The sequence below is a fragment of the Bison bison genome, unplaced genomic scaffold, assembly GCF_000754665.1.
Source record: "Bison bison bison isolate TAMUID 2011002044 unplaced genomic scaffold, Bison_UMD1.0 scf7180017864484, whole genome shotgun sequence".
In the NCBI taxonomy this organism is placed as follows: Eukaryota; Metazoa; Chordata; class Mammalia; order Artiodactyla; family Bovidae; genus Bison; species Bison bison.
In genome coordinates, this window is record NW_011495044.1 from 1,199,246 (window position 1) to 1,226,784 (window position 27,539).

Below are 27,539 nucleotides of genomic sequence, written 5' to 3' on the forward strand. Positions count from 1 at the left end.
GGTTGGAGGGCACGGTGCGGAAGTGGAGACTGCTGATCTCCAGGAACTTCTCCTGTTTGGGGTTAGAAGGCTACGATGTCAGCTGCTATTTGGCTGAGCTTACACACCCCCAACCATGAGGGACCACTGCCCAGCCAGGGCTCTGTCTCTCTGCCCTCACCTGGATGAGGCTGTGAAGAGCATCATGGGCCTCTCCTCTGAGCTGGCAGACATCTGTCAGAGAGATCTCCAGGCCCGGGTCTGGATGCCCAGGGACACGGGTGCTCTGAAACTCAGGCTCGCTTAGGTCCTCGGTCTCTATGCTGAGCAGGGTGGGGGGTAGTGAAGTGTTAGGAAGCATCGCGTCCTAGAGGAGCCTGCTTCCCAAGTGGGAGCAGCACACGATGGTCTGCCTCCGCCTCTCAGAAGGGTGCTGAGCACAGGACGCTCGCAGGAGAGGCCGGGAGAACCCACCCACCCGTCTCCGCTCTAACCGCCATATTGCTTGGTGGCTGGACATTTCTGTGCAACAGAGGAGTGAGTAAGGCTGATTCCTGGCTTTCAGCGGGTGGCGGGAGAGGTCATTCATCGTGGAAGAGAGACCCAGGTGGAGAAGCAAGGTTTGGTGGGAAAAGTGCACTCATCTGGGGGGCATGAAAGGTGGGGGATGCAGACCTCCAGAGAGGGAACTGGGCACCACCAGTGTACTCAGCCCTCTGCTCCTTCCGTTCCCCCAGTGCTGACCCCTGCAGACACCAGACACACAGCTGTCTGCCTGCCTGCCTCTCTCACTCAACAGTTTCTGTCTGAGACTCAGCAGTTTAGGGGATTATCACTACAATCTGGATGTCCTCGGACAAGCTTCTGCTTTCTCTGATGGCCACTGGCAACTCCCCACCACTAACCTAGCTCAACACTCCACACCAAAACAGGAAAGCTGGGAGAACCAGGAGAGTAAGATGGGGAGACTGCTGCCCATGTTGAATGGGAGACAGAAGCCTGGGCAGGAGGTGGGAAACCAGTGACCAAGCATGCCTGGTCGCTTCCCCAGGGCAAGAGGCCCCGGGCTATAGGGGCTTCGTCTGTGTGCCCCCTTATACATCATTCAAGAACCATCCCAACCTGGACTCAGAAGCCAGGACAGCTCGTTCCCGAGGCTCGGGGCCCTCCTCCATGCTGCTGCTGAAGAGCCCTGGGCTGAGAGGACCAGGGCTTGGGGGTGCATGAGGCAAACCCCGAGTGTGGCCACACAGTGCGAGCAGAAAGGGGGTGATGTCTATTTCCTGCAGCAGCTCCTCACAGGCATCCACTGCTATCAGCAGGTCCTGCGAGGTCACGCTCTGTGCTTGCTGCAAGCTCCGGAACAGCCCTGGGGGAAGCAGAAGGGGCCACGAGGTCAAGCTCTGCGAGGACCTCTCCAGTCCCCATGGCCGTCATCTGCAAAGTGGGCTCCTCCTTGCCGCGGCGTCACGCTCACCGCGGACGTAGCATCGCTGTGCGTGCTCCTGTAGCAAGGCACAGTGGCTGGCTGCCCCCTTGTGCCTGGGCTCCATCCAGGCTGAGGAGAGGGAAGGCTGGTCGAGGAACTGAGTCCTAGGAATGGAAGGAAAGAGAGGGCTTGGCCAGCTCCCCTCAGTGACAGCCCACACTCAACCATCCCCACCTTCCAGTGGATTGTCCCTAGGTCCCTACCAAAGGCAGTGACGGCCCAGAGACTTCAGCTGATGCACTGAAGGAAGTCTAGCACTGGGCAGGCAGGACATGGCCAAGAAGCTGAGCTCCTGACACTGATCATCAACTTGTGTGTCTCTCCCCTTGAGCCATGGCTGGGGGCCATGGTTGGCTGGGGGCGGGGAAAGGACCCAGGTCAACACAGAGGGCACTCACCGGAAGACGAGATCTCGGGGTGGCTGAGGGGGCTGCATGCCAATCATCTGCTCCCTCAATGCTTCCAGAGAACAGCTATAGATGTAGACAGGACACCGGGTCCGGGGCCCATCTGCACCCTCTGTCTGTGAAGCCTGGCGCCCAGGGTAAGCTGGTACGTCCTGACGGAAGGGTGGGCTCAGCTCTCCTGGATTCTGGGCACTGTCTGTGGGCAAGAGGTAGCCCATGGCATCCAGCCCTCTGTTCCCGTTCCCGCTGCTGCTTAGCTGACTTAAGAGTCAGCAGACTTACCACTGGCTGGGGTGACACTGAGGGTGGGGACCTGGGACTTTGTCACCGTGACCCCACTTCCTGCCAGATCTTTCGGGCTGGGGGCCCCGTTCCAATCTTCAAACTTAGGCCTCATCTCCTCTTGAGGGGGTCCCTCTAGGCCATATGAAGCCAGATGTAGGACATCTGCAGAAGAAAAGTGAGACATAACTCAGAGCCGCCTGGCGGGCCAGTGAGGGAGCTGAGGGGATGCGTGGGAGAGGTCAGCAGTCAGTACCTGAGAAGGTCGCGGGGAGGAAAGTCAGAAAAACATGCTGGGGGGTCACAAGCCTTGCATAGCAGCGCCACTGAGGGGGCTGGGCAGAGCTGACGGGCCCGGGAGTTTCAGGAGGGCCTGGACTCTGTACAAGAGAAGCAAAATCAGAGCCGCCTGAAGGGACCACCCAGTGCCCACTTCCTTCCTCTGCCCGAGACTCCACGCTCAGGGACAGCTTGCAACACTGGCGACCAAGAGGAACGACGGCACCCTGTCAGTGGCGGGCGGCACTGAGCCTGCCCAGACTTAGAAAGCTGGGGAGGAACATGTGGGGACGGCAGGAGGTCACCATGATGAAAGGCCCGATGCACCAGTGCTGACCAGGTTGGGAAGACCGGGGTCTCCGATGGCCTGGGCGCTGCTGCCTGCTTGATCCTTTAGGATCCCAGGGTCCCCCACTGGTGGCCCCTCTGGACCTACAATGAAGGTAGAGGTGGATGGGAGAGCAGAGCTCTGAGATGCAGGAAACGGGAGGCCAGAACCCAGCCGGGAACCGCTCTGTAGAGTCTGGTGCCTGGAAAGAGGCGGGGGCTCACCTGGACTGTGGCGGGTCCGCCGAAGCACCTCGCGCAGGAAGGCCGCCTGGTCGGCGGCGGGCAGCGGGAGCTCCCGGTCACTCAGCTCCTGGCCCAGGCAGCCATGCAGCAGGCACAGCACCATGTCATTGGCGGGACAGGGCCCCTCGGCGGGAGGGACGCCCTCTGGCTCTGCCCAACACACACTCCACTCAGCACCCAGGGCCTCCTGCTGCCCAGCGCCCCCGGCTCCGCCCCGGCTAGCCCGGCCCTCCTGCAGCCGCCGCCCCTGACACCCTCTGCTCCTTCGCAGACTCATCTGCTTTCTGTGCTCTAATACCCCTTGGCTGGCCGGCTCTCTAGGCACAAGGTTCACCCACCTCTGGAAAGCAGGAGGAAGAACATCTGGAGCTGCTGGCACTGAGGCAACAGTCCCATGAGGTCAAAACGGAAAGGGATCTCGTGGACGCAGGCGTCTCTTCCCTGGTCCAATCCTGGGAGGGCGGTGAGGGTGGGGGAGACGAGCGCAGGGAGGCCTGGAGTTCCCGTCTGCAGCTGGCTTCTCCCCACTCCTCCCCTGCTCCTGCCCAGAGGCCCCTCCCCACTGACCGGCAGAGACCCTTGGCTCCAGGGGCAGGGGACTCCACTCCTTGCTCTGGCAGAGCTGTATCAGGTACTCGAAGCTCAGCATGGAGCCTATGCAGGCAGCGTCCCGAGGGTGGAGCTAGGGGAGGAGTAGCAGAGGGCAGGGGTGAACCCCAGCTTCCAGCTCTCAAGGAAGCCCCACCAACACAGACATTCAGAACACAGAGACTGAGAGGGACCAGGAAGCCATCAGGCTGTGCCACTCCCAGGGGACTAGGGGGCGGTGGGGTCCTCCGAGGCCACTCACAGCTCGAGGGATCTCACAGTACGTCAAGTCCTGGAGGTGCCTCCAGCTCTCGGGGCCGGGTCCCACCCGTCCGTGCTGTGGCTCCACCCACACCTCGGTGACCAGGTTGAGCTCCGAGTCCCCCTCCAGGGCCTCCACCTCCACATCGTTGTCATCATCTGTTGAGAAGCTAAAGGAGGAAGGACCCTAAGCCTGGAAGAAAGGAGAGTCCAACCCACCACCACCTGGTCAGGAGTTGGTCTATAGAGGGTGGGAAGGCCAGGGCTCACGGGGCAGCCACAATTCACACACGGCCTTCTGTCACTGTATCTGCCCCATGAAGCGTCTAAAGACAGTATCCCCTGCCCTGACTTTCAAGGTTGGGAGACAGACCTTCAGGGCGCAGTAGGGGGAAGGGGAACTGGAGCAAAGTGGCTCCGGGGGTCGGGCCTCACCTGTCCTTGGTGGAGGTTGAATGAGGCGGGAAGAGGATGTACTGGACCACGCACGTGTGCCTCTCCTCGGCCGCAGCCTGCCCCGGGGGCTCGTTCTGAGACAGGAGGGGAGAGTTTAGACCCACCCCAGCCCTGGCCTTCAGAACTTTAGGCCCCTCGCCACACTCCTGGGATTGGCCCCAGGCCACAGGGTCCCAGTGAGGCAGTGTTTCCATCAGCGCCGAACCCGCTCAGAGGTGAGTAGCCCTGAGATGACGATGGACCTTGGTGGGATGTGAGGGATGGCACGTACCTGAATCGGGAGCTCCAGAACCATGGTGATGATGCCTTCCCCACTGCAGGCGAAATGGAACCCTTCCGAGAGCCGAACTCTGAGGTCCCAGAGAAGCAGCAGTGGGACGGGATGAGATGGGGAGAGACATTCAGCATACAACCCCTGGCTTCCGATGCCACTTAAGACGCCCACTTTCCAGTGGCCATCCAGGCAGACTTGTCTGCTGGTGGCCCTGTTCAAACCACTGGTCCTTCAGGGGCAGCAGGTCCAATGAGACCCAGGGGCCAAAGTCACCAAGTTGTGGGGAAAGATGGTGGGCAGGGGAGCAGCGTGCCAGCTCTGTGCTGGCTCTTCTGCAGAGCTGGGGCCTCAGAGATGAGGGCAGAGAGAGGGACCATGTCTGGCTTAGGCTTTCTGCCAGCATCCAAGCCCAGCGTTGATGCTTGCTCCCTCCCTGCCCCCCGTGGTCCAGTAGGTTGAGTGACATACTCAGTGAGGATGGAAAGGAGCTGGGCGATGGCGCTGAGCGGCAGCGCAGGGGCCAGTCCTGATGGGACGCTCCAGAGCCAGCGCTGGTGGTACAGGTAGCGGGACAGTGATGCCAGGCTAGAAGAGGCTGAGCGGCCTGACACCAAGGGCAGTGGCCCCGGTGGCTCCAGGGTCAGCAAGAAGGGTGCCCGGTAGTCCAGGGGCAGCTTCTCATACCTGGGCAACAAGGGCAATTCCCAATTGACCTCTACTCATGCCCAGCTCATATTCCTGGCCTGTCCTCACCCTCTCTACCAACCTGATGAGCAGCTTGTCCAGTGGCTTATGCAGGACCACAAGGCAGGGCCGGTCAGACAGGGCCTGCTGTGGCCCCAGCGTTGGGGGGGACTTGGAGGGAGAGTTGCCTCCACCGGTGCCCCCCAGCCCTTTTCGTTTCACCTTGGGTGTTGGCTCCTTGCTTTGAACCCGGTGGGGGAAACGCAGGCGCAGGATTTCTTCCCGCAAGTCCGACACAATCTGAGGGGAAACTGTGATCACAACCTCCTGCTCCCATCTGCTATGGACATGCAGAAGGGGTCCACAGATGAGGCGGGAGAGCCTGGTGCCCCACGGCTTATTGGTCTGGGGGGGCTCCTCCTTCGACTGGCCCCGGGAGTGCTGGGGAGAAGGAGCCTGTTGACACTCCAGGGCTTGTGGGTCGGAGAGTGAGCTGGGGCCCCGCTCACCTTGTGCCGAGCCTGTGCTGGTGTGCCGATGAGGAAACCCAGGCGGAGCACCATGCACGGGGCCTTGGAGATGATGCGGACCATGTAGAAGGAGGAGGGGGGCTGGTCTGGGGCACTGGGGAGAAATGGAGGGTCCGTGAGCAGCCCTCGGCTGGGAGAAGATGGGTTTAGGAGGAAGGAGGGAGAGGGTCTGGGGTGAGAGGAAGAGACACGGGATGGGGGGAGGAGGGGACATCACAGCGCCCACCTGGAGAGCAGCTTCACATAGGAATAGCCCTCAACTAGCACGAAGCTGCTCCAGTCACGGAGCAGGGAGGTCAGCGAGGAGTGCGAGATCCTGCACTGGACGGTGCTGTATCGGCCGTTGCTGCCCGGGGTGTGCAGGTGCTTGGGGATGGGCCTGGGGAGAGGGTGTGCGGTGAGGTCAGCCGGCCCGGCCCCAGGCTGGGGGAGGGGGACAGGCTGCTAGTTCTCTCTTCCAGGCCCTGTCTGAGGGTCTGGAGGCTCAAGAGCAGGAGGGCTAGGACAGCTGGAGCTTTCCTTGGCCAAGTCGGTACGGGCTCATCCACTGCCTCCCTTCCCCGTCACTCCGCGTCCCTCCCACGCCCCGCTCCTCCACCCCAGCTGTGGCCCGACCAGGGATACTCACGTGTCGTGCTCCAGGACGAGCACCAGGCGATGCATGTGCAGCCAGCGCTGCCACGAGTTCGCGTCCATGGACAGCACCGGCTTCCAGTAGGCAGCAAACTGGGCATGGGAGGAGTCGGAGCCACTGTGCTGAAGCGACAGCACCTGGGGCACGAAGAGGTCATGAATGACCTCTGCAGGGCATCAGAGCCTGGGGTGGCGGGGGGGTCAGAGGTGGCAGTGGTGTAGGGCTAAAGGAACCTTCAGCCCTGCCTGGGACAGAGGCAGAAACTGCCTCCAATAGGAAGGCTAGGTCAGGGGCCCCCAGCCTCTAGAATCTCATGCCTAAGGGTCTGAGCTGGAAATGCTGAAATAATAGTAAGAAATAAAATGCGCAATAAATGTAGTGCACTTGAATCATTCCAAAACGACTCCCTCAAACCCCAGTCTGTGGAAAAATTGTCCCACAAAACCAGTCCCTGGTGCCAGAAAGGTTGGGGACCACTGGCTAGATTAAGACAAATGGGCCCAGGGACAGGCAGCGTGGCCTCTTAAAGCTGAATCCAGACACAGGATGGAACTTCCATCACTGACTTTGGGGGAAAGCCTCTGAGTGATGGCAGGACCTCAGGAAGAGGGTATGATTCATACCCTCATGAGGGTAGAATAAGCCCCCAGCCCCTCAGTGCTAGGCTGACAGCTGGGGCCAAGTGTGGAGAAGGCAAAAGACAAACGGAGCCACAGTCCTTGAGAAGCACAGCAGTTGTGGTTGGCGGGAAGTGCGGGGCAGGCTGGAGGGCGCGTGTGGAGATGGCGAAAGGGCTTGTAGCTGGCTGGGAGACCACTTCTGAGACATTCTGCTACTCTTGACCCTGGACTCCAGTGACCCGTGGAGGGTCAGCTTTCTCTAGAGACTCTTTCCTCCCCTGGGGTGGGGGGTGGGGTGGGGAGGAAGGGGCTCTGACGGCTAAAGTTCAGGGTCCTGGTTTGGGGGCCTCAGATTTGAGAGGTGAGGAAAATGAACGTGGTTCTGGGCTCCAGAGGGAGAGCACAGGACAGGGAGAACGCGCGTCAGGGCCCCCTCACCGGGGTGGTGGAGCCGGGTGGGATGTAGAAGAGAGGCACTCCGCTCTTGGTGCTGTCGGGCAGCGTAAAGTGTTCCGGGACGGAGGAGAAGGACTGCAGGTGGGCGAGCATCTGATCCGTCTGGTTAATGCTGCACAGCAAGGGCCACCCTGAGCCTCCCCGGCCTCTGGGGAGTCAGGGGAGGGGAGCCCCGGGGCACGTGGGAGTCTGGACACAAGCCCGAGTGCTCAGGGTGACTCTCTCCAGCCCCGCTTTCACACCTCCGCCCCTCCACACAGCGAGTGGGGCCTCCGTCACTGAGCGGCGACCCTGCTTACCTCTGCAGCGTGTTCCAGAACCGCCGGATAACGTGGGTCCGATACAGCGAGCGAATGGGTTGTCTCAGCGCGCAGGACACGTCGTGCAGGATGTCATAACCGCCTTCCATTGTCACTTCCACCCGGGTGCCTCGAGGGCCCTCAGGCTCCAGGGGCCAGGGTGCAGTAGCCACGTACTCAATGCGCATGTTGTGTTTCCACAGCAGCACCAGCTTCACCTCCAGCTGGGACCCGCCTTCAGGGGAAGCAGGAGGGGAGGAGGGCCTGGGACTGGGTCCTGTCCGCAACCTCCACCTACAGCATGCAACTCTAGCCTGGCCAAAGGTCCCAAGCCTGGTTCCACAGAGTGCAGGCCAAGAGCCCGCCAACAGACACAAACTGAAGTTCGCAGGCAAAATCTGAAAACAAGCTAAGTCCAGGACACTACACCACTCTCAGCTGACTCACCTGGAACAGAAGGAGATGAAACTGGGAAGCTAAATGCGAAGAGAAGCCCAGCTCAACTGACAGGCAGAGTCTGCCATGCATGGTACACGGGGGTCTCCTGCTCTGTTTAGATGTGTGGGATACAGCAGGGCCTAGACCTTACCTTTGGCCAGTGTGACCTCTCGGACGCTGTAGCCCTCTCGAAGCCGCACAGACACGGTGCTGACCAAGTCAGCGGGAACCTCCTTCTCAGTGTGCTTTTTCCGGCGCAGGGCCAAGGCAGGGTTGCTGCTTGCGGAGACCAGGTGCTCATTAAACAGGCGGTGCTGAGAGCCTAGGGGCCGAGGGGAGGGGCAGGGGACAGTGTTACCTGTCAGCTGATGGAGGAGAACAGGGTGAAGTCACCAGCCCAGTTACACTGCCCGGGGACTCGAGCCCTAGACAGATCCCTGTATCATCTCTGGGTCCACACTAGGATCCCCCGGTTCCCACACCTGCCCCAGTCTGCCCCTCACCGCAGTAATATTCAGGGTTCAGGGCTTCCCCGCTGCGCAGGAAGGAGTAGAGGAGAAATGCCCGGTGGTAGACAGTCAGACCCAGGTTGCCTGGTTCGGGCTCAGGACAAGTGGACAGGTAGGAGCCGAATGTTGCCATGGCGATAAACTTCATCAATTCCACGTTGGGTACGTGGCCAAAACTGCAGTCATAAGAGTAAACTCCTCCCACCTGAAGAAAGTGAGCAAGTAGAGACCTAGCTCCAGGAGAGGCAACGGAGAAGGTGGTGCAAGAAGAGACTGGGCTGGGTGGCAGCTCCCATCCCTGGCCCGCACAGCGGCAGCTTTCCTTCCCTGAGCCCTTCTGTCTGAAGCTAACGCCAGCTGGCCACACCCCTCTCACCCCACATCAAATACCAGCCTGACCCCATTCACTAAGATTTTGGCCAATGGCTCACCAAATTCCTATCATCATCTTAAGACTGCAGTGTCTGACAGGGTGCTTCTCAAACTTCAGGGTGCACACAAAGCACCTGAGGTCTGGGGTGGGAGCCTGAGATTTTGCATTTCTAACAAGCTCCCTGGCAATGCCAAGGCTGCTGGTCTGTGGACCATAGTTTGAGCACTAAACCTATAGATCAGAGACTAGCAAACCACGTACAACCTGCAGTCAACTCTAGTCTAGCATCTATTTTTGTAAATAAACTTTTATTGGAACACAGCACGCCCATTCATCTTCCTACTGTCCATGCCTGCTTTCAGGCTACAAGAGCACAGCTGAGTAGCTGGGACAACCATACGGCCCACAAAGCTGAAAATGCTTACTACTTGGTCCTTTGGAGGTATACTCTAGAATTTAGTAGTCCCCAACCTTTTTGGCACCAGCGACCAATTTCATGGAAGATGATTATCCCATGAACCAGGGTTGAGGGGGATGGTTTCAGGATGATTCAACTGTATTACATTTACTGTGCAAGTTATTTCTATTATTATTATTATTCCATCAGCTCTACCTCAGATCATCAGGCTTTAGGGATCAGAGATGGAGACACCTACAGATGGTTCATTCAATTTCCTGGCCACTCAGCTCCTTAACCCTCATCTCCAGGAACTTTATTCCACTCACCTGCCCCCTAGCTACACACTGGCCCCTGGCTTCACCTGGAACTACTTCCTCTTTGTGAACTCAATTGCCACATCCCTGATTACACATAACTCTGTCCCATTTTTAAGTTCCTTTCATCCTCCTCCTCCTGCTGCTCTCTGATCCCATTAAGACTCCCAGGCCTTGAACCTTTGCTCTTTTCAAATCTATCCACGTCCTCCTGGGCCTCTTTTTACAACCTAGCCTGGACCACATGTTCAAACAACTTCTTATGCAACATTCTCAACTCCCAGGCCCTCCTCACCATTTTTCTGCTTCCACCTGGAAACCCCAACTAAGATCACAAGCTCTATACCCAGATCCCAAATGAGATCTTCAGTTCAGTTCAGTCTCTCAGTCGTGTCCGACTCTTTGCAACACCATGAATCGCAGCACGCCAGGCCTCCCTGTCCATCACCAACTCCCAGAGTTCACCCAAACTCATGTTCATCAAGTTGGTGATGCCATCCAGCCATCTCATCCTCTGTCGTCCCCTTCTTCTCCTGCCCCCAATCCCTCCCAGCATCAGGGTCTTTTCCAATGAGTCAACTCTTCGCATGAGGTGGCCAAAGTATTGGAGTTTCAGCCTCAGCATCAGTCCTTCCAATGAACACCCGGGATGGCCTCCTTTAGGATGGACTGGTTGGATCCCAAATGGAAGAAAAACTGCACAGTTGTGTAGGGTGGCGCCACACCAAAACGTATGACACCCAATGCAGCTGGTCCTTCAGGCTGGTCTTCAGCGTCATTCCTCCTCCTCAGCTCTGCCTCCCTCTCTCACAGCACATGTCTTCACTTCTATCCTAGTCTCAGAGAAGCAAGGACACTCTTCTGCTCCAAGAATCCCTCAATTTATTTTTTGAGCCACCGCCCTCCTGTTAATTTAGGAACTTCAGCTTCCTTTCCTTTATTTTCAAACTCTGCTCCACCATGGCCCTTTGGAAACATGAAGTCTCTAGCTTAAAACACAAATCAGAACAGCCCTCTCTTTCCACACTATCCTCCCCTCAGGCTGCCGTTCTCTCTCTCGAGCACGCTTGCTCCTCCCTTGTTCTGAACAACCAGATTCCACATGTCACTTGTCTCTACATCCTTCCCTTCTATCCACTCTTCCACACACTGCAATCATTTCTCTCACTGCCTCTTGACTGTAGTAGCCTCGAAAAAAATTTCAATAACCTCCTAATTGCCAAACCCAAAGGGCACTTTTCATTCCTCATTGTACAAGATCTCTCTATTGCCTCTCATGCTGTGAAGTACTCCTTTTTCCCCTCAAACCCTGAAATTCTTGACACCAGAGCCTTCTGGTTTTTGTCTGATTATTTCCTCTTCATTCTTTGCTGGGCCCCCTCTCTATGAACGGTCTTAGCCCCCAGGTTCTTTGGGGACGCTTATCTATTCTCAAATGCCGTGTGTAGGCTGCCCAAATCCTAACTCCCTCTCAGTTAGTGTGGACTCCTGAGTGTCTGAGCTACATGTCCGACTGCTAACAGCTACGAATAGCAGTCATTCACTATGCAATTCTGCACTATGCTAAACCCTTCAAATGCATCACCTCACCCACTGAGGAAGGTACTGTTACAATCTCCGTTTACAAATGAATCCACCCAAGAAGTGAAATGATGTGTCCACATCACACAGCCAGTAAGTGGAGCCAGGATTCCAGCCAGGCATGCCTGACTCCAAAGGTGACACAGAGCCCCCTGGAACAATGTGCACACGCCTGGCCTCATCGTACTGTCCGCACTCTACCCCAGCTGCTGCTCTGTTGACTCTGCTGGCTCCCAGTCATCAGTGAAGTCAGAAACCTGGAGACACCCTTAGCCCCTCTTTCTTGTTCACCCCTCCCACCTCGCTAATCATAAGTCATGTTGATGCCGCCCCTTCATTTCCTTAATGCTAACCCCCATTCTCTCTTACCCTGAATTCCCCTAGTTTAAGTCCTGATCCTCTCACCTGACCACTGCAATTAACAGCCTCCTCGCCTCCACTCTTGTCCCTCCCCCAGCAATGAGTGACATTTATAAAACATAAACCCAGTAAGTGACTTTCGTTCCCTCTATCAGCATCACCCACACAATTATGCTGGAACTCCTCTAACACAGCACAAGCGCCTTTCCATGCTCTGGCCTATGCCTACCCTCTAGCCTCACTTTCCACAGCTCTCTGCCTTCTATCCTATAGCCTGTCAATCCAAACTGGCTGCAGGTCCCTGAATATATGCACTCCCTCCTCTGCTTAAGCTAGTTTGAGCTGGGTTTTCTGACCCTTGCAACTGAAACAGGAATAACTAATCTAATGAGGGAGGTGGGACTGGAACTGACTGCCAGACAGCAAATTCTGGATTCTTCTTACTATAACATGCTGTCTCTCACATCCTAAGGAAAGAACAAAGATGAGAATCCTCTCCCACCAATTTACTATCCTGTTCTAGACATGATGCTCCCTCCCCATCCCCACCATCCCTCCAGAACTATGCTATGGGCTTTACCTGGGAAACCACTGCCTACAAGAAAGTAACCAGCCACATTCCACCTGGTAAGGTGTGATACTTTCCTCTCCTCCTTCCCAGAAAGTCCTTACCTGCACAAAAGAACAGGCCACAGTGCCACTGCGAAGCTGGTTCAGCAGCGTCTCACAGACAGCAACATCGGGGACGCTGGTCACTCCATCCGTGATCACAATGATACCTGGAGCAGGAAGCATCAGACTCAGACCTAGGGCCCCTCCAGATCAGAGTCACAGGGAGGTGCCGAAGGGACAGGACCTCAGTGTCCACCAACCACTGTGTTTTATAATCCTCCAATACCTTTCCTTCTCCCCTTCCCTCCTGCTCCAACCTCTTGAGGGCTGGGTCCCAAACTCCTCCCAAGAGGTGATCCTGGAGCTCTGTTCCTTCCCACCAGGGTCCCTGCTGGTTGTCAGAGCTGGGGGTACTCAAGATACACACTACTGAACACTTACCTTTCACAAACAAGGAAACAGACGCACTTCCCTGCGGCCCACCAATCCTTTGGAACTTCTATCTTTGCTGATAATACCACCCACCCTTCTTGTATCCCCCTTTCCCCAATCTCACCAACATTCCTCCTACTGACCTGCACTGGAGTTGGAGGGCAGCAGCTGCAGTGCCAGGATGCCCTGACGAATCATACTGACCAGTCCAAGATCAGCTGTCACCATGGAAACGCCCACTTTCCGGCCTGAGGGCTCCCCTGAGTCTGGGGACTGGTCCTCGGTCTGGCCCAAGTTACAGAAAAGACTGAATGGGACAGATGGCGCTGCCACCCCATCCACAGCAAAGCCAGAATTGATAGTCTAGCACTGCCCAGGCCAGATAGGCCTAATCCCATGAGCCCTCCAGTTCCCCCACTGTGTGGCCAAGTCCTGACTGTGCTCCTTCCCCGGCTGTGTGCTTGGAGGCTGATCCTCAGATGAGCAGGGCGCCCAGCACCAGGTGAAGCACCTCACTGGCCTGGAGCAGGCCTTCCCCACCTTTTGCCAGTAAGGCCCCCTTTACGTATTCTTCCATTGCCATTATGATATATATTAATACATCAATCAGATTAAGTCTTCAGACACACAGACCTGCCATCTGCCTGGCTACTTCTCAGATATCTAAAAGAACAAGAGAGTGCACTGTGGTGAACCCAAGCAGCTTTATCCCAGATTATACAAAATAGTGGAAATCAAAGTCACCCATGATCACCTTCTCAGATCCACTGGGGGAGAAGATTCAGGACTGAAAAAACACAAGCAGCCTCCACATTTTCTCCCAGCAGCAGTGTGTGTCTTGGGGAGTCTAGTAAGCCCTCTTCCAACAGGGACCTGCTGTGTGCACTCACTGGCACTTCTTTCCTTGGCGCCCTCTGCCCCTGGCTTTTAGCCCTTTTTTCCTGCTGTCTCTTCCCTCTATGACATTTGGCTTGTCCTTCCTCTGTCCCTTAACAGCTCTTCCTTCTAAGTGGCCTCTACCTGCTTTCTCTCCCACATACCTGGTTCTGGGGGTCATACTGCTGCTGTAGCATGGTGGCCACCTTATCCTCAAAGAGACAGAGCTGCGCATACACCTGCTGCAAGAACACCTCCTGCTGGGAAGGGTCCAAAAGGCAGCCCTGGACCAGCACCTGAGAAGCACAAGGGCAAGAGCGAGACATGAAGGGCAGGGGGACGCCGGGCAGTACCCCTCTGGCCTCCCTATTTATTTGCCATACTGGGCTGCCCCAAGCTCGCGCATGTGGGCGCCACTAACGTCTTCCAGTTTCCTCCATCTTGGCCTCCAGGACATCGTCTACAAGCTGCCCTATCTGGCCAGGAATTTGACTCATACTTTCTTATTCTTGTTGATTTCCAAGCACTGCACACCAAGCTGCTCTGGATCTTTTCTATTTCTTAAGCTTAGAATCTTATTCCCCCAATGAGTGTTCCTTCCTTCTCTTTACCCTTAGCAGATAACTCCCACCCACCATTTTCACAGAGAAAGGAAACCAGTCAACAGGAACTCCCCACTCACCCTAACCTTCAGGGTGACTACTCTCTGACCCACCGAAAACGCCCTCAGCATTTGCCAGGCATTTGGATCTACCTGTGTTCTTGTTCTTCCTTTCAGGCTCCGAAGAAGATTCCTCTTCCTCTTTTTTCTCCCCAAAGCTAATATCTCCATCTAATCTTGGATCTTTTGTCTAACATCTTGGTTCTCTCTCCATGGGGTTTCCTTCCTTCTACTTTCAACGTGAGTAAGTTCTCCCATCCTAAAAATTTGATACAGACCTGGCAGCCCCTGTGGTGGCCTTGGGATCTCTCCTCTCTCCCTGTTCTCATCAGACTCCTACAATCTGCCCACTTCTCCCCAACCCCTGCCCTCCCACCCAACAGCTACTGCTTCACTCTCCATTCAGAACTGGGCCAGTGCGTGGGGACAGCCAGAAGAGGGCAGAGCGGGACTTAGGACGACTAAAGGCCTGACTGAGGAGAGGAAGACTGGGAACTGGGGCTGTGAAAAGATGAGCAAAATGTTCAGAGCTGTATTGTTCAGAAGAGTGAAAACTGAGTCAACCTAAGGATCCAACAACAAAAGTCTGGCTAAATATATAATGACAAAAACACGATAAAATATTAAGAGAGGCAGTCATTTAAAACTGCGCTTTCAAAAAATATTTAGTGATGTGGAAAAAATGCCCATATCATATGTTAAAAAAGCAGGAGTACCACTGGGTGTTTGGAATAAGCCTGATATTTCTTCTGTCTCTGGACTGAGTAGAGGTGATGAGGGAAATAAACGCATACTCAAAGAGAAGAAAGACATTCCATAACATGTCAAAAATAGCTATTTCTGAGAGGTTTATTACGAGCAAGTTCTGTAGGTTTTAAAAAAAAATATTTTATATATTTTCCAAATCTCCTTCAAAGGGCATATAGTATAAACGTGACAACTTTTTGTTTTGAAAAACAGCAGGATGCATCTTGAGGAAGTTGCCTCACTTCTTAGCTGACTTAGTAACAAGTGGCCCTGGAGGCTTACCTAAGCTCTCAGTCCTCATCTTCTCCACAGTGGTTGTCCTTGTTCAGAACTCACCTCCTCTGCCATGCTGCAATAATCTTCCGCCTGTTCTCTCTAGTCCAGAATTTGCCTGCAATTCTTCTCATTGGCCACAAACAAGTGTCATCTTCCTAATGTACACATCTGATCCTGTCACTGACATTCCAAACCTCCAAGAGTTCTCTACTACCTGTGACTAATAATTTCAGTAGCTAACATTTGCACGTTTTCTGTGTGACAGGCATTGTTTAATTAACAAATGCTTGATATGTATTAATTCAGTAACCATGCAATATTGGTGACAGCCCCATTTTGGAGAAAAGACCCAGATGCACAGAGAGGTTAAGTAACTTGCATAAGAACACATAGCTGGGAAGGGGTACAGCCAGGAAGCACATGAGGCATCTGCAGATACAGATGCTCTTTACCACCAAACTCCCCTGTAGAATAAAGTGCAAGTTCTTAGCCATGACATCCAAGGCGTTTCCTAATTCTGCCCCCGCTTCTCTCTCTAGTCTCCCCTTTACCACCCTCCTAACCCACCCATCACTCAATCTTCATTGTGGCCAGCTGAGTAACATGTGGCTCCCTAGAACCCCAGTGACTGACAGCACAGTTTCACAGCTCTATGTCTTTGCTTCTGCTGGCCCCTCTGCCTGGAAAGCCCATTTCCTCTGTTTTCAATAATTAACATCAATTCATCCTTCAAGACTCAGTTCAAATGTCTTGGTCCAAAAGTCTCTCCTGCTGCTACTCCAGGCTGGCTGGGTGCTCCCACAGCACCTGAGTCATAACTTATCAGTGCCCTTATCACTTTCAACTGAAATGATCTCTTTCAATATCTGTCTACCCCACTAAGCTCTCAACCCCTCCCAGTAGGACAGGAACAGGGTCTGATTCATCCAGGACCTAGCCCAGGCCTGGCATCGATTGGGCTTCACTAAGTGTTTATCAAAGTGAACCAAGTGTCGAGTGATTACCTAACATCTAAACTTTTCTCACCTTGACCATGAGTACCTGCAAAGCCTGATCTCTGCCTGGGGATGTAGTCCACCACCAACAGTCCTAACACCAGCACTAGGAGAATACTTTAATCCTGGGTAGAGGGCTGGGACCCAGGCATGTACCCAATGCCATATGCATATTTCAGCTCCTCAGATGCTGTTTCTTGCATCCTCCTCTCTCAAAGCCAGTTTGATAGCTAAGCTGACAATGCAGCCATCAGGAACAGTTTCAGGGTAAGCCCCTACCAATGAGTTAAGGGTGGTTACAAGCAGATGAGGGGAAACTGGGCCAATACTTATCTAAGCCCAAAACAGATATTCCAGTAACAGACTTGGCCATTCTCCAAAAGGAGTGCCTTCTGATAGCCTGTCTGGGTGTCGGATAAGCCTGTGATTATCTGTATGGTCAGCATTAACACCCGACAGCTCGCAGGGCTCAGAAGAAAAATGACCCTTCTCTCTCCTTGGAAGAAATTATGTTTCTGGGTCTTTGTTATATTTCAAAACCACAAAACTGTGCCAAAAGACCATCTCCTAGAGGCAGTGCAAGGAGTTAGGACAGTATCAAGTCTTCCGATGGAACTAAAAGGGGCAGGGGAGAGAAGAGACGTCCAGGAGCAGAACGAGACTGACAGGAGCCATGAGAGGCATTTGTCCAGTCAGTGCCAACGCACCTGATGCTTGTGGGAAGGCCCTTTAAGGCCAGAGCAACAGACACTTTTAAAGAGGAGAGAGACTTGCAGAGATGACTAGGAATAGGTTTGAGGAGGGCTGGGGACTTTGGGCATGGAGAGTAGAGACAGGATAAGGACTTGGTCAGTGGACTACCCAAAATGAGGTCTGAGGATACAGACATGGAGAGAGGATGCAATACCTGATGGGACTGCAGGCCAATGATGGAGGAGTAGGCCTGGATAGTGACGTAGATCTCAGGCTGGAAGTCGATACAAGATCCAGGCACTCGGAAGGGCCGGAGCAGCCCGCCTAGGCAGCGGGAGAGGGCATGGAAAACTTCATCAAACAAGATCTCCCCTGTGGAATCATCCTGAGGGCAATGCAAAGAAAGGTCTCTCAAGGGTAACCAAACACAGCCCCGAGCAGAAGGCAGATATAAGCAGCTTCTGGGGTTGAGATTCTTAAGGTTGATCATACCCCCCAACACAGTGCACAGATGGGACGGGCTCTGTCTTCAAACACCCACCATTCCTTCACACACCTGTCTCCTTTTCACCGTGGTACCACTGTGGGATCATTCTTCACTTATCTCAGGCTACCTCTTCTTACTTCTCACTTCCTACCCAATCCTTTCTTCCCACTGCCTCCCCTCAACCAACCCCTTACCACAATGCCGGTAGATGGGCTGAGGTCCAGCTCAATGACAAACCGATACTGCCAGGCCAGGAAGGTGACCCGGGTGGATGGTACAAGGAGGAAGGGCCTGGGGACCACCGGCTCATCTGGCTGCCACCCAGGAGGCAGGACACTGAGGACTTCCAGCTCCTGCTCAGACTGAAGCTGATGATGGAGAGAAGAGGGAAGAGTCAGGGAAGTCACCCCTTTCTCTCCAGGACCTGACTTCCAGACCCAAAATGACACACCACTGGCTCTACCTCCCGCAACCCAACCAAGTACTTCTCCAAGCTGGAAAAATGACTAGACAAAATTTCCCCTGTGAAATTTTGTGGGCAAGGTCACTTGCCCCTCCTCGAATTGGACCCCTCAAGAGTTAGTCTCCCCTCCTGTTTCCAGCAGTCTCCTAAAAAAAACCAGATCCTCGGGGTCAGCCCTCACGTTGCGCGTGCTTCTGGGCCTCACCAGCGTCTCTTGGGGTGTGGCCTGCACAGTCTGGTGCAGGTGATTGAGGAACCAAGCCAGGCGAACATTTCGGGAGATTCGATAATCCTTTTTCATCAACAGGAACACCTGCCCAGCTTCTTCCACCTAGAGATAAAGAGATATTTTAAAAATCTATAAAAACTCACTAGTCCCAGGGACTTCCCTGGTGGTACAGCGGCTAAGACTCCATGCTCCCCAAGCAGGCGGCCTGGGTCTGATCCCTGGTCAGGGAACTAGGGGCTTGCCAGGTGGCTCCATGGGTAAAGAATCTGCCTGCAATGCAGGAGACACAGGTTTGATCCCTGGGTCAGGAAGATCCCCTGGAGGAGGACATTGCAACCCTCTCCAGTATCCTTGCTGGGAGAATCCCATGGACAGAGGAGCCTGGTGGGCTACGGTTCATGGGGTCACAAAGAATTGGGCATGACTGAAGTGACTCAGCATGCACGCAGGGAACTGGATCCCATGTGTCTCAACTAAGGGTTCACATGCTGCAACTAAAGATTCGTGTGGCCACAACTGAGACCTGGCACAGCCAAATAAGTATTTTTTTAAAATCCACTAGTTGCCAGTACATATAGATCACAGTGCAAGTAACTTGTCCAAAAAGCTCGGAATCCATTACCGAGAGGCGAGGCAGCAGAGGTGAAATGGTTACCCCCACTTCAGTGCAATGGGCTTCCCAAGGATTCAATTCTCATCTCTTGGTTCCCATTTCTCCTCTAAAGACATCTATGCAGATCAAGTGACCTTTGTACACTTCAATGGATATGTGAGTTTTTCCTATAAACTCTAAGTTCTTTGAGGGCAGGGATTGCATCTTGCTCTATTTTTGTGTCCCTGTGCTTAGCAAATCACTTAAAACAGAACAGACACTCAATAATGCCCGGCAGTTCCTCCTACTAAGTCTTGACAACAGCAGGGAGTGAGAGCTCTTCACTGGGTGAATGGCAAGCCTACTGAAGACCTCAAAGCCCAACTTCTGTGGGTCACAGTCTCCCTCCCCATCCTTCTCAGCTGTCAACGCTCCAGTTCCTTCCTTCCGTTGCCTCACAGGCAGTCAGTTCAACTGTGTCCTAACGACCATCTGTTCCGTTGCCTGTGTCCTCACCTGTCGCGACAAAAGCCCAGCCAACTCTTGACTTAGGATGAATTTAACTTTCTTCCTTATCCACACATACACTGCACCGGCTGTACACTCTGATGGAAAGAAGCTTCCCACCTTGCCAGTGGTGCCACTTCTAGAGAACGTCACCAATCATCTCACCTTTTCCTGCTCAGCAACCCTTCCTTAGTCCCCTCAGGTTTTACAATCTGCCTACTCCCGTGGTCCCAGCAGATGAACCTGCCTACAGTTTTGCAGAGAAATAAGGGTCAGCTGGCCTGAACTCTTCAATGTTTCCTCAAGATTAACCCTTATCAGTAACATCCTTTACTCCCTTACTCTTGCCTCAGATGAAAAGCTTACTCTCCTCTCCTACTTAGACAAACTGCAAATTTCTCTTCCCATGTTCCTAGTGAGGGGGGAAATGCCAGGCTACGAGGAAGTGAGCAGAAGTCAGTGATATCCTGTTGAGAAATGGGATGTTGAAATGAAGATTTTTTTTTTCTCCAATAATGGGGAAATACCTATGGAGAAGAGATGGAAAAAGTCCTGGAAAAGCAATAATGATGGATATCTGATGCTGGAGAAGAGTTTGGAGAGCAGAGATGCAACGACTAATGATGAAGAAAGACCTTTCTCTCCAAGACAGAAGGCAAGCATAAAGAGATACAGAAGCAACGGATACACGTACAAGTATATGGCTGAGTGCTTTCACTGTTCACCTGGAATTACCACAACATTTTTAATCAGCTATATCCCAATACAAAATAAAAAGTTTAAAGTTTGGGGAAAGAGATACAGAAAGGGACGCTGGAAAATGGCAGGGATGAGAGTAGGAGTAGGAAGAGGGAAGAAACACATATTTATTGAGTACCTAAAATACATTCAATAGAACACTGGAGAGGTTAAGTATAAGAACTTCAGATTCGGACAGCCTGGGTTTGAATCCCAATTCAGCCTCCTATTAGCAGTGAGATTGTGGAAAAGGTACTTAACCTATATAAGTCTTAGTGTCCTCATCTATAAAATGAAGATAGTACTGGTATTAGATTTACCAGCACCAATCCTAATACCAATTGAATTGCGCTGTTCTGCGGATGAAGGAAAACTATGTATATGAAGTCGTCAGCAGAGTGCGTGGCACTTAGTTAGAACACAATAGAAGTTAACTATTACAGATTATGACCAGGCTCAACACTAGGCCCTTTACCTACGTAACCACATTCAGTCTTCACACAAAACATTTAACAGAAGTTAAGTGGAGATCCAAAAAAGTTAGGCGGCTTAGCAGAATTTGTAGTTCAGTTCAGTCGTTCAGTCGTGTCCACCTCTTTGCGACCCCATGGGCTGCAGCATGCCAGGCTTCCCTGTCCATCACCAACTCCCGGAGCTTGCTCAAACTCCCGTCCATCAAGTCAGTGATGCCATCCAACCATCTCATTCTCTGTCGTCCCCTTCTCCTCCTGCCTTCAATCTTTCCAAGCATCAGGGTCTCTTCCAATGAGTCAGTTCTTCGCATCAGGTGGCCAAAGTATTGGAGCTTCATTTTCAGCATCAGTCCTTCAATGAATATTCAGGACTGATTTCCTTTAGGATTGACTAGTTTGATCTCCTTGCTGTCCAAGGGAGTTTCAAGAGTCTTCTCCAGCACCACAGTTCAAAAGCATCAATTCTTCGGTGCTCAGCTTTCTTTATAGTCCAACTCTCACATCCATATATGACTACTGGAAAAACCCTAGCTTTGACTTTTGTCAGACCTTTGTCAGCAAAGTAATGTCTCTGCTTTTTAGTATGCTGTATAGGTTGGTCATAGCTTTTCTTCCAAGGAGCAAGCATCTTTTAATTTCATGGCTATGGTCACCATCTGCAGTGATTTTGGAACCCCAAAAAAGTAGTCTCTCACTGTTTCCATTGTTTCCCCATCTATTTGCCATAAAGTGATGGGACCGGATGCCATGATCTTAGTTTTTTGAATGTTGAGCTTCAAGCTAGCTTTTTGACTTTCATTAAGAGGCTCTTTAGATCTTCTTTGCTTTCTGCCATAAGGGTGGTGTCATCTGCATATCTGAGGTTATTGACATTTCTCCTGGCAATCTTGATTCCAGCTTGTGCTTTACCCAGCCCAGCATTTTGCATTATGTACTCTGCATATAAGTTAAATAAGCAGGGTGACAACATACAGCCTTGACATACTCCTTTCCCTATTTGAAACCAGTCTGCTGTTCCATGCCCAGTTCTAACTGTTGCTTCTTGACCTGCATACAGATTTCTCAGGAGGGAGGTCAGGTGGTCTGCTATTCCCATCTCTTTCAGAATTTTCCACAGTTTGTTGTGATCCACACAGTCAAAGGCTTTGGCATAGTCAATAAAGCAGATGTTTTTCTACAACTCTCTTGCTTTTTCAATGATCCAATGGATGTTGGCAATTTGATCTCTGGTTCCTCTGCCTTTCCTAAATCCACCCTGAACATCTGGAAGTTCATGGTTCACATACTATTGAAGCTTGGCTTGGAGAATTTTGAGCATTACTTTGCTAGCATGTGAGATGAGCGCAATTGTGCAGTAGTCTGAACATTCTTTGGCATTGCCTTTCTTTGGAATTGGAATGAAAACCGATCTTTTCCAGTCCTGTGGCCGTTGCTAAGTTTTCCAAATTTGCTGGCATACTGAGTGCAGCACTTTCACAGCATCATCTTCTAGGATTTGAAATAGCTCAGCTGGAATTCCATCACCTCCACTAGCTTTGTTCATAGTGATGCTTTCTAAGGCCCACTTGACTTCACATTCCAGGATGTCTGGCTCTAGGTCAGTGATCACACCATCGTGATTATCTGGGTCATGAAGATCTTTTTTGTACAGTTCTTCTGTGTATTCTTGCCACCTCTCTTAATATCTTCTGCTTCTGTTAGGTACACACCATTTCTGTCCTTTACTGTGCCCATCTTTGCATGAAATGTTCCCTTGGTATCTAATTTTCTTGAAGAGATCTCTAGTCTTTCCCATTCTATTGTTTTCCCCTACTTCTTTGCATTGATCACTGAGCAAGGCTTTCTTATCTCTCCTTGCTATTCTTTGGAACTCTGCATTCAGGTGGGTATTGGGTATATCTTTCCTGTTCTTTGCCTTTAGCTTCTCTTCTTTTCTCAGCTATTTGTAAGGCCTCTTCAGACAACCATTTTGCCTTTTTGCATTTCTTTTCCTTGGGGATGGTCTTGATCATTGCCTTCTGTACAATGTCATGAATTTCCATCCATAGTTCCTCAGGCACTCTATCAGATCTAATCCCTTGAATCTATTTGTCACCTCCACTGTATAATTGTAAGTGATTTGATTTAGGTCACACCTGAATGGTCTAGTGGTCTAGAATTTGTAGGCACAGGGTCAGAAGTCAAGCCCATGCCTGATGAGCTGAAAGCCCATCTACTGAGCTTAACATATGGATCAAACTGGGGCTTAGGAGCAGAAAAGTTTTAAAATGGTTACAAGAAGGAACATGATGGAGGTTTATAAAGGATGCTGTGACATAATTCAAAAAGACAATTTAAACATCAATGTGATGCGATTCAGTATTACTCTGTGTTGTCTCTATACTGTCTAAAATCACACTTTGGGAAATACCACTGTTATACTGTTATCCTGCATGGGCCTGAGGTAGGCCCTGGCTAGGAGTCTGGATTTTATCTAAGAATTAGGTCAAGCTACCTAAATCTTTTTTCAGCAGGGCAGTATTATTGTATCTGAATTTAAAAGAATCCCCCCCTGGCTACCACAGGATTTAGAAAGCTCTCCTAATAACCAGGGGAGATGACAATGGCCTACAGCACAGCTACTCAAAGTAGCCATTCTGTGAGTGTTTGAGCCTGTTCCCTGCTGAGACAAGGAGCTGTACTAGAATGTAAAACCACCACTGCCTTTCACTGACGGTCTTGGGAAAAGTCAGTTGAACTAACCTTTAAGACAAGTGAGCTCAGTTGCACTTTAAGGAATCTTTATATTAAGATGGACAAGAACTGATGATTAATCAAAGTAGGGAAGAGAAGTGAAGTCGCTCAGTGTCTCCAACTCTTTGTGACTCCATGGACTGTAGCCCGCCAGGCTCCTCCATCCATGGGATACTCTAGGCAAGAGTATTGCAGTGGGTTGCCATTTCCTTCTACAGGAGACCTTCCCAATCTAAGAGTCGAACTCAGGTCTCCCACACTGTGGGCAGACTCTTTTATCGTCTGAGTCACCAGGGAAGTCCAAAGTAACCAAAAAAAAAAAAAGGTGTTAAGGATGCTTAAGGTAACACCACAAAAACCAGTAGGTTGCAGGATGATTTCTGGTAGCTAGAGAAATCAGGTATAGTTATTTCCTATCATTTCTAACCATCATTCCCCTCAGAAGGTCCCATCAAATCGAATGCTCTTATTGCCAAACTCTTAAAAAGGCAAACGGGGTCTAATTGGCTTGAAAGGAAATAGCGGCAATTACATGCCCTCTTTCTCTGATCCCTGGTCTCAGAATGAGTTACTTTTACAAACTAGGCAACCTCTCCCTCTGGATTGGCTGTGTGGCCTTAGTGACCTCTCTTGTATACATGTTGACTGTGCCACAGTTCTTATCTTGAAAAAGGCTGGGTTGGGTTCAGAATTATCAGAATAAGAAGGATATCCCAGTTCAGCAGCCCTTTCTGTTTATCACTCTATTCCCGGAGTCTGGTGCACGGCCTGGCAATAGGATGCGCTATACAATTTTGCTGAATAAGTGAATTCACTCTATGTTCTAAGCAAAGCAAATGCAACATTTAAAACCAATCACAGGCAGTACAACTCTTCTCAAGGTGAGGTCATCATAACATTAGTCTCCATGCTATTTTCCTTTTGTTCTTCTTTGGTGGTGAGTAAAGATATATTTTTTTTAAAATGCCAGTTTGTTTCAGCTGTGCAAGGAAATAGCCAGGAAAGGGTTTTGTGGCCCATACTGGGCCAGGGTTAAAGGAGGGAGAGCACAGGTCTATGTGTCAGCACCATAAGGAGAGTTGGGGACACCTGGTCACTTCATCTTCTAGGACTAAAATCTTGGCCACTCTGGGCTTAATAAACGAACCTTTCTTTCCATGATTCCCTGTACTGTTTGGTATCTTGTTAGGCATTCGCAAAGTGGCCTGGATTTCTTCATAGCACCCACCAGAGTTAATACTGAAAAATTTGTAAAAAATACTTTTAAATGTTGATCTCCCCAACAAGTGTAGACACCGCGGGGAGGCGGGGCTGTCTACATTGTATTGTTCTTTGCTGTCTCTCTGGCAACCAGCACAGTGCCAAGACACTAAGGGATGGAATATTTGTTGAATGAATGTATGAATGAGAGAAATACCTCCGACAAGTTATATTCACTCTCTTCTCTGTTTTAAGCTATGTTCTTAGTATCTTACCAGTGATTCCAAATTTTTCACCTTTATCAACATCTGGCTTTTGCTATTTAAGAACTCCTATCCTTCCTCATCTGCTTTGTCGAAAAACTACTGTTTGGATTTTTCCTTTGCCTCCATGAAAGTTGTTTTTACCAAGTTTTTTTTCCCCCTACTAGTATGTTCTTTATTGATATTATGTTCTTCTGTACAATTCTGGAATGGGGGCGGGGGGTGGTTCTGGTGTAGACTCTTAATAGATTTGTTTTAGATGCAATGACAGTATTGACAGCTGAGACTCTGGCCTTGACCCTTGGTTTCCTCCTCTATAAAATATCATCACCTATCCCAACGATGGGTGAAAGCACGTTGTAAAGTTAAAAGTGCCACATAAATGCATGTGTTAATGGTAACAAGGTGCTGCTGCTTTGAGTCTGGAGGAAGTCCTGCACAGCCACTCACCTCAGCTTTTTGTGCTCACCCTCACTTGGTTGGCAGAATTAGAAATTTCTTCACACTGAGCCAGAATCTGTCTTCTTGATATTACATTGACCTGCTCTGGAAATCTGCTCTCTTGAAAATACGTAAATCACTTTGGGTTTTACCTCCTGAGGCCACAGAGGGAAAATCTGACCCTCTGCCAAAGGAGAATCTATCAGATATCTGATGATGGTTCTGAGTCTTTGCTGCTCCACAATAATCATCTCCAGGTTCCTTAAGTGCGTCTCTAACAGCATGGTTTGAGTTTCCTATTTTATATCTTAGATCACAAGCCCATGAACGAACTCTGGCTGGTCTACTTTTCAACTTAAAATGTGGACGCCAAAATGGAGTATAAGACCCAGGTGAAGGCACAGATTCAGAGTATCCCACATTCTATTTACTTTGGGGAAAGCTTTACCATGCTGTTGACCCAAGAAATCTCTATGACTTTCTTGCTTCTGCTGCTTAGACACATCCCCTATTCTGTCCTAATGCAGCTGGCTTTTTTTGGACACACACAATTATTCAATTTGTCCTATTACATTGGATAAACCCAGCCTATTATTCTATTGTGAAGCTTAGGCTGCTGTTTTGTCTTCTAGTAAATCTCTTTACAGCTAAATTTCCCTGCTGATTCAATCATGATGCCATCAAGTCCTTATCCAAGTCCAAAGAGGACAAAGGTAAGGTGAGTATGCATCCATCTGTCACTCAACAAATTTATGGAGAGTCTGCTATGTGCCAACATGGGGCTAGGTCCTAAGGATACGATGGAAAGCAAAAATTGGCATTCTCTGCTCTCACAGAATTTACCCTATAATGAAAAAAAAAACCAGTTAGATAATCACTCTAATTATTATATTAATACAAACTAGGTGTGCCTAAGGATAAGAATGCGGTTTTATGAGAGCATGTAACAAAGTAACCTGACTCAGAGGTGGGTCTTAAGAGAAAGTGACTCTGAAGGTTGAACAGAGTTGACTAAGTGAGGAGGAAAAGGGGGATACAGCAGATGGAGGGTACAGACAAGCACTGTCCCATTAGAAGACTTTCTTCAGACTATTTGTTAGTAAGCTGCTTAATTCGAGTACTGTGTAGCTTCCGTTTCTCCACCTTGTTTCAAAGGTTATTTTGAATGACGGACTAACTCTTCAAGGCCAAACTGAAGTCTAGTTCATTAATCGGTTCTTACAGAATCCACACTCTTGAAACCAGGAACATTTCCTAACTCGAGCCTTCTTGCAACATTCCCCCTTGTATGTATCCTTCAAAGTCAACAACTACATTTTCACAAACATCAGCTCTAAGTTTTCTTCACTTTCAAGATGCAATTTATCGAAACCAAAAGATTCAAGAATTAATTCAGGCAGCTAGAGTGGTATTTTTCCAAGTGTGATCCAAGGACCCAGTGGCATCAGAACCACCTGAGGTGCTTGTTAAACTGCAGAAACCTGGGCACCACCTGAGACCACATGAATTAAGAGTTGAGAAGGCTCAGGAGTCTACACTTCATGAGCTCCCCCAAGTCACTCTTCCACTGCACTGGTTGAGAATTCCTGAGTTAGCTGTGTTCTCACAGCACTGACACTTACATGGAGATTTAATCCCTGATACTGAGTCCTCCTGCGGAGAAGGCAATGGCACCCCACTCCAGTACTTTTGCCTGGAAAATCCCATGGATGGAGGAGCCTGGTAGGCTGCAGTCCATGGGATCGCTAAGAATCGGACAGGACTGAGCGACTTCGCTTTCACTTTTCACTTTCATGCATTGGAGAAGGAAATGGCAACCCACTCCAGTGTTCTTGCCTGGAGAATCCCAGGGACGGGGAGCCTGGTGGCTGCTGTCTATGGGGTCACACAGAGTCGGACACGACTGAAGTGACTTAGCATAGCATAGCATAGCACTGAATCCTCCTGAGTTTGAAGTACATTGGAGTTGTCTGGCAAAAAGAAAGCAGGGTTTTGAAGGCAGAGACCTGGATTCAAATACGCTCTACTACTTGGTATCCAACTGAGCTTGGACAAGTCAGTTTTTCCAGGCCTCAGTTTCTTCTGTAATATGTGAATAAGAATGTCTATTTCAGAAGGATGCTGTGGCAATTAACCAGGAGAATAAGACAATGACAGAGAAAGCCTATCATTCTGGAACATTCATTGACAGCAAGCTGAATAAGACATGAGGCATGTGCTGCACACTATGTACGCCAGCATGAAGGAAACCATGTCCATCTCAGTAATTTGTTTTTTGTTTGTTGCCCCTGTCCCTTGGTGGTTAAGGTACAAATTATTCTTGAAGCCTTTTCCA

At 50.8% G+C, this 27,539-nt stretch overlaps 1 protein-coding gene across 1 annotated transcript in view; it reads right to left on the reverse strand.

The window, feature by feature from the left end:
* Positions 1-27,539, reverse strand: part of SZT2 (seizure threshold 2 homolog (mouse)) — a 52,669-nt gene that overhangs the window by 21,955 nt on the left and 3,175 nt on the right. The window contains exons 2-30 of the mRNA XM_010862796.1: positions 18,234-18,359; positions 17,760-17,933; positions 17,293-17,463; positions 13,871-14,002; positions 12,974-13,115; positions 12,459-12,565; positions 8,753-8,963; positions 8,401-8,571; positions 7,812-8,046; positions 7,495-7,624; positions 6,431-6,573; positions 6,029-6,181; positions 5,782-5,896; positions 5,355-5,572; positions 5,057-5,272; positions 4,586-4,664; positions 4,294-4,388; positions 3,860-4,028; positions 3,577-3,691; positions 3,348-3,461; positions 2,989-3,159; positions 2,774-2,868; positions 2,414-2,537; positions 2,158-2,322; positions 1,867-2,071; positions 1,457-1,572; positions 1,102-1,348; positions 161-302; positions 5-52 (exon numbers count right to left, since the gene is read on the reverse strand). Coding sequence (XP_010861098.1) covers positions 5-52; positions 161-302; positions 1,102-1,348; positions 1,457-1,572; positions 1,867-2,071; positions 2,158-2,322; positions 2,414-2,537; positions 2,774-2,868; positions 2,989-3,159; positions 3,348-3,461; positions 3,577-3,691; positions 3,860-4,028; positions 4,294-4,388; positions 4,586-4,664; positions 5,057-5,272; positions 5,355-5,572; positions 5,782-5,896; positions 6,029-6,181; positions 6,431-6,573; positions 7,495-7,624; positions 7,812-8,046; positions 8,401-8,571; positions 8,753-8,963; positions 12,459-12,565; positions 12,974-13,115; positions 13,871-14,002; positions 17,293-17,463; positions 17,760-17,933; positions 18,234-18,359 — 4,329 coding nt within the window. The remainder of the gene's footprint in view (positions 1-4; positions 53-160; positions 303-1,101; positions 1,349-1,456; positions 1,573-1,866; positions 2,072-2,157; positions 2,323-2,413; positions 2,538-2,773; positions 2,869-2,988; positions 3,160-3,347; positions 3,462-3,576; positions 3,692-3,859; positions 4,029-4,293; positions 4,389-4,585; positions 4,665-5,056; positions 5,273-5,354; positions 5,573-5,781; positions 5,897-6,028; positions 6,182-6,430; positions 6,574-7,494; positions 7,625-7,811; positions 8,047-8,400; positions 8,572-8,752; positions 8,964-12,458; positions 12,566-12,973; positions 13,116-13,870; positions 14,003-17,292; positions 17,464-17,759; positions 17,934-18,233; positions 18,360-27,539) is intronic.